This window comes from Protobothrops mucrosquamatus, unplaced genomic scaffold (genome assembly GCF_001527695.2).
Source record: "Protobothrops mucrosquamatus isolate PMUCROS unplaced genomic scaffold, P.Mucros_1.0 scaffold1242, whole genome shotgun sequence".
Classification (NCBI taxonomy): domain Eukaryota; kingdom Metazoa; phylum Chordata; class Lepidosauria; order Squamata; family Viperidae; genus Protobothrops; species Protobothrops mucrosquamatus.
Window position 1 is genome coordinate 105,858 of NW_015387449.1, and position 6,216 is coordinate 112,073.

The following is a 6,216-nucleotide window of genomic DNA, read 5'->3' on the forward strand; positions in this document are numbered from 1 at the left end:
ATTATTATTATTATTATTTCCAAACTGCAAGAAAGGTTTCAGCCCATTCTGGGTGCTATTGTCACAAAGTAATTGTAAATAGGATCCAGCCTACCTGCTACGAGAAACCAGTCCATATAATTCACCAGGTTCAGATGGCAAAGCGTAACAATTGCGATGTAAGCCCTTCTGGTAGGTGGCTGTGATGATCCTTGAGATTGCTCTGTTGATTCCACAGTTCCATAAACCTTGATTGATGCAGGGGATTGAGGTGGCAGATCTGGGATCACTCCTTCAGCCATCTTCCTGGTCAATACTTCCAATTAGTTGTACAAAGCCATACCTTGGTTTGACACTTGTCTGTTGCTCTACAAGGAGCTTCAGCTTTGCTCATGCCTCCAACAGGAGGAACTAAGCTCTACTCAGTCATTTCCTGTAAAAAGCTGTCTGTGTACTGGCCACAGAATTTCCAAGGTTCCTCTCCATCCAACATGGTCACACGCCACGCCAGTGAGAAAAGCAGTCCCGCTTCTCTCAAATGGCTGAGAATACAACGTACCCATGGGCAATAGAGAGAGGCAAGGCTAAGTTGAGATCATGAAACTGTGGAGAGAAGCAAAAGAGCCCATCTTGACATGCTGAGCATCTCCAGATTTGGTTGAAAAAAGAATCACATTGAGAGAGAAACTGCTAATTTGAGTAAACTGAATCTTCACTTTGTGATTCCAGATGGAAGCTGTGTCTTCACGACCCACTAAACCCACAGACCAGTTGCTCATATATTAACATCTTACGCAAACCAACCCATGCATTAGCTGATGATTTGTCGGGTTGTGAGGACCTTGAAAATTCAGTTAACCGAATGGGCTATCGATCAGTTAGCCATGACAAAGTGTATTATGTGAACTCAGCCACAATCATGCAATGGTGCTTACAAAAAATGAAAAAAGTTACGTGAGCTACTGCAACCCTCATCCAGTGGGACAGTAGGTAAGATCAATTCAAAGCATCAGCATAGGAGAGCCAGTTTGTCTAGTGAGTAAGGCACCACGCTAGAAAGTAGGAGACTGTGAGTTCATGTCCTACCTTAGCCATTGAAATCAGCTGGGTGACTTTGGGCCAATCACTCTCTCCTAGCCCAACCCACCTCATGGGGTTGTTGTTGTGAGGAAAATAGGAGGAGAAAGGTGTGTGGCTATGTTCACCACCTTGAGTTATTTGTAAAAATAATAAAGACAGAAAATAAATATACTGCTCAAAAAAATAAAGGGAACGCAAACTCCTTCAGTTCCATGTTAAAATGTTCCCTTTATTTTTTTGAGCAGTATACATACATACATGCAGGGCTTTTTTGTCATAGAATGCACCGGAACAGAGTTCCAGCATCTTTTTTCGATGGATTTTCCACAGTTGCATTCTTTTCCTATTGTTTCCCTTCCTATCCTCGTTTGTTTTTGAAAATGCCCCGCTGGTGGTACGGTGCAAGCGGGGTCCCCTCTGGCACTCTCTGCCTCCTCTAAGAGGAGCCATGAGGCGCCGGAGCACCACAGCCAGAGCGTGGCTTGATTGGCTGGGTCGGACCATGTGGTGTGGAAGCCGATGGTGGCAGTGGGAGACACATAAACATGGAGGCCATCTTTCACGAGAGGGTGAGCGACCCTTTTGCCTTCCTTTCCAGAAGGTGGGATGTGAGGTTAAAAAGAGGCAAAGTGAGAGGAAAGAAAGGCGGCTGGCGTGGAAGCTTGCCCAACAGCAAAACTTTGCTGTTTCAGTTCCTTGGGTAGTTCAAAGGCTGGGATCTCTACGAAAATCTCTTTTTAGTCTTTTATACTTTATATTCAAACTGCAGAGGGGAAGAATAAGAATAAAGGCAATGTCTTGTGATTTGGAGGTATTATTATTAATAATACTATATATTAATTATGTAGTATTGGTCAGATATAAAGGTAGACCTAGAGTATGAGGTTTGATCAGATCTATTTATTAAATTGGGTTTAACTTAAAGGTAAATTAAAAGTAATCTGTTCACTGACAAAGTTTCAACTTTAATTTGTTTCAAATCAATATCCATATAAAACTCCAATGTAAATTTTTCCACCTTGTTTGACAACTTCTTAAAAATAATTCAATCTTTTACAAGCAACCAAATTTTGCTTTATTGGGCCAATTTCATTCCACACAGAAAGCTGACATTTCCATTCATTAAACTAAATGGGTATGCCAATGGTAAATGTCCCAAAAGATTAATAAAATGCCTTCTTGTAATTTAAAGCCACTCAGTGCATGGTAACATTAATAGTATTAACTTACCTTGAACAAAATCCTAGTCCAGTGGTGGCAAACCTATGACACGCGTGCCAGAGGTGGCACTCGGAGCCCTCTCTGTGGGCACACGTGCCGTTGCCCCAGCCTTGCCTCCCCCCACGACCCCCTCCTCGCCAGCAACCCCCCTGGAGGAGAGTCGCCCCCGAGCGTGGCCCACATGGAGCAGCACAGTCAAGGACATGGCAGCCAGGCAGCATAGACAAGACTCTGCCCTCATGCCCCATCCCGCACAGTTGATGCTGCGGGGCACGGGCAGAGGGCGTGGCTGCCATGGCACTGCTGGGCTCCCTGGGCAATCTGCGGTGGGCCCTGGAGGCAGTGAGTGGCCCTGCGGGCAGGTGGGTTGGGGGATGGGATGGGGCGGGGCAGGGGCAGGGGCAGGGGCNAGGGGGGTGGAGCGGGGGCAGGGCCAGTTTTTAGGCACTCGGTCTCTAAAAGGTTCACCATCACTGTCCTAGTCTTTTAGATACACTAAAAATTGAAGAGTTTTTTTTCCAACTACAAAGGTAAACTTTGTAGGGTAGGCAAGGCGGGTTGTATGACGTGTGTGAGTTCCAGCACCTTTTTTTTTTTTTTACAAAAAAAGCACTGCATACATGCATACATACATGCATACTAGGTTTGAATCTTTCCTTGCCATGAATCTCATAGTATGGTAAGACTGGCTTTGTATATTTTATTTATATAATTTCTATAACTACTCCACTTAACCAGGTAACTCTGGGTGGCTTACAATTCTAAAATTCTAAAACAGTTTAAACAAATACTAAATAATAAAAACATCCACAATATAAATGTATAAACAGTAGCTGTAATGCCTAATCAACTAATAGTAAAGCCAAATAATGAGGCCCTTAGCACATTCCGAACCCCAGACCTGAGTACATAGCCAAGTTTTTAAAACTTTGCAAAAAGCCAACAGAGTTGAGGCCATTCTAATCTCTGAGGTGAAAATATTTCATAAGGCAGGGACTATAACAGAAACTGCTGTTGCTAATATATATTGCTGTTGCTAACTGAGTCTTCTTTCAGTGAGGGGACCTGTCCTTCACTGCACTCAAAAGCAGATTATTAATTTAGGAAGAGCAGGGCAAAGCTCATAGAGTTTCCTCTTAGCTGTCTACCTCCCAGCATATCCCATTTGAGACAGATTTCTCGCTCTGTTTAAATCAGGGGTAGTCAACCTTGGCTCTTTTATGACTCGTGGACTTCAATTCCCAGAATTCCTGAGCCAGCTTAGCTGGCTCAGGAATTCTGGGAATTGAAGTCCACGAGTCATAAAAGAGCCAAGGTTGACTACCCCTGGTTTAAATGCTGTCCCCATTTAGTGGTCTTCTTTGAGCCAGTACCTGAAGAGAAATGAAGATGATTAATATAATTGTGGAGAGAGGTTCTTGCTTGAGTTTAGCTGTTAATCAAAAGTGGTTCCTGCTTCAGGAGGGAAAGAAAGAGAGGGGGGGCCCACCAGAGGCCTAAGCATTAAGCAAACTTCCTGAAGTGGAGACCAAAAAGTTGGCTAATGGTGCTTAACCCTGAACGCTGCTTCCCCTGGGCTAAGACTCCAAACAGGAAGTCAGAGGAGAAAGCAGGCAGAAGAGACCGTTAGTAGAGTATTTCTCAAGCTTGGCTACTTGAAGATGTGTGCCAAGGAATTTTGAGGGGTGAATTACCGTAGTTCTTGCTTCTCAAACAACACAAAATTAGCCCCATGTGAAAAGGATAGAGTAATGTTTCTCCACTTTGGCTGCTTGAAGATGTGTGGACCTCAATTCCCAGAATTCCCCAGACAGCATATGCATAGGCTGACTGGGGAATTCTGGGAGTTGAGGTCCACACATCTTCGAACAGCCACGGCTGAGAAACACAGAAATAGTACATCCGGCATTTGTCGATTCTGTCAGCATTTGCCAGTTTTGCTTGGATATCACGATTGTTCTAATGAGGGGTCCTTGGGGCTCTCTGAATTTGGTTTTTTTGTGCAGATGTTTCATTACCCAAACCAAGTAACATCATCAATATTAGGACTGATGATGCTACCTAGTTTGGGTAATGAAATGTCTGCAGGAAAACAACCAAGCTCAGAGAACACCAAGGACCCCTCATTTCAACCCTGAGCTACAAATATTCTCCTTTATTAGAGTGTTCCAAATTTCTGAAGAATCACTGCTTGTCCTTTGGGAGAAACAAGAGCTCCATTTATGTCAATCTAGGTGAACTAAATGTTTCATTTTATCTGCCAAATGGATAAGTGATAACTGGAATTGGTCATTTAATCATTTCATTAATGAGTTAAAAAGGATATCCTCCACCTTCCTCTTCGTGGGGTGGAATACCTTTTTTTTAATCAAGCAGAGAATGGAAAAAAATGCATCTCGAAGCCACAAACAGGAAAAGGATCTTAACTACTGCAAATTGCTCATATAATTTCCTTGAAAAGGTAAAGAATAGATTTTACAGAACAACACCTTATATGGTGCAGAAGCCAATGGGCACCTATTAATAAGCAGTCCAGCAATTCATCGTCCACATAGGGCTAAAATACTTACATCAACCCTGGATGGCCAAAATATATTTCATTAAAATATATACAGCATAAATGTCCAAATCTCACACAATGTGGGCATTCTTGCAAAAAAAAAATCTCGGAAGATTTTCTGAAAGATTTTGGGAATGAATGAATGAATAAATGACTTCAAGACAGATCAACAATTTTGGGAATGAGATCACCCTCATTTCATAAAACTTAATCCATTAAAACCTCCTTGGAATAAAATTGATACTAATCTCCAGTATCTACTAATATTTTAATCCCCCTCTCTTATTTATTTTATATTTTGTGACTCTTCATCTCTAATTAAGGCAGCATGGTGGCTCTGTGGTTAAGATGCTGGGGTTGTCACCTGGAAAGCCGACAGCCCAGGTTTGAGACCCAAGCACCACTTGATGGGGTGAGCGCCCGTCCTTGTCCCAGCTCCTGCCAATCAAGCAGTTTGAAAGCATGCAAATGCAAGTAGATAAATAAGTACCACTTCAGTGGGATGGTAATGGCGGTCCATGACATCATGCTGGCCTTGAAACGGAGATGAGCACCAACCCCTATGGTTGGCAACAACTACCGGTAGCAGAATAAAATCAGCAGGGGAGGACTCCATCTAGAATAGAATAGAATAGAATAGAATAGAGTAGAGTAGAGTAGAGTAGAGTAGAGTAGAGTAGAGTAGAGTAGAGTAGAGTAGAGTAGAGTAGAGTAGAGTAGAATAGAATAGAATAGAATAGAATAGAATAGAACCTTGGAGGTCTTCTAGTCCAAGCCCATGCTCAGGCAGGAAACCCTATACCATTTCAGACAAATGACTGTCCAGTCTCTTCTTAAAAACATCCAGTGTCGGAGCATTCACAGCTTCTGGAGGCAGGTTGTTCCACTAGTTAATTGTTCTAACTGTCAGGAAGTTTCTCCTTAGTTCTAGGTTGCTTCTCTCCTTGATCAGTTTCCATCCATTGCTTCTTGCCCTGCCTTCAGGTGCTTTGGAGAATAGCTTGACTCCCTCTTCTATGTGGCAACCCCTGAGATATTGGAACACTGCTATCATGTCAACCCTAGTCCTTCTCTTCATTAAACTAGACATACCCAATTCCATCAACCATTCTTTATATGTTTTAGCCTCCAGTCCCCTAATCATCTTTGTCAAGATTATTAATTGAGGTCAATAAAACAGGTAAAATTTCAATTTCTCTACAATATTTTGTCAGGTGAAGTAGAATTTAATGCCCAACCCACTAATAAACATCTCCACAGTCACAGAGGTGTCCACAAAAGAGAGTAAAAAGTCAAGGTGGTTTATGTGTCTGTGTTTATGCCTGGGTCTGTGAGATCTCTCTCCCTTTTTACACACAAGAACCACAGAACAGGAA

The 6,216-nt window shown here is 42.6% G+C and overlaps 1 protein-coding gene across 1 annotated transcript in view; it reads right to left on the bottom strand.

The window, feature by feature from the left end:
• Nucleotides 1-281, bottom strand: part of SPNS3 (sphingolipid transporter 3 (putative)) — a 94,731-nt gene extending 94,450 nt beyond the window's left edge. The window contains exon 1 of the mRNA XM_029285067.1: nt 95-281. Coding sequence (XP_029140900.1) covers nt 95-281 — 187 coding nt within the window. The remainder of the gene's footprint in view (nt 1-94) is intronic.
• Nucleotides 282-6,216: the final 5,935 nt, after the last annotated feature.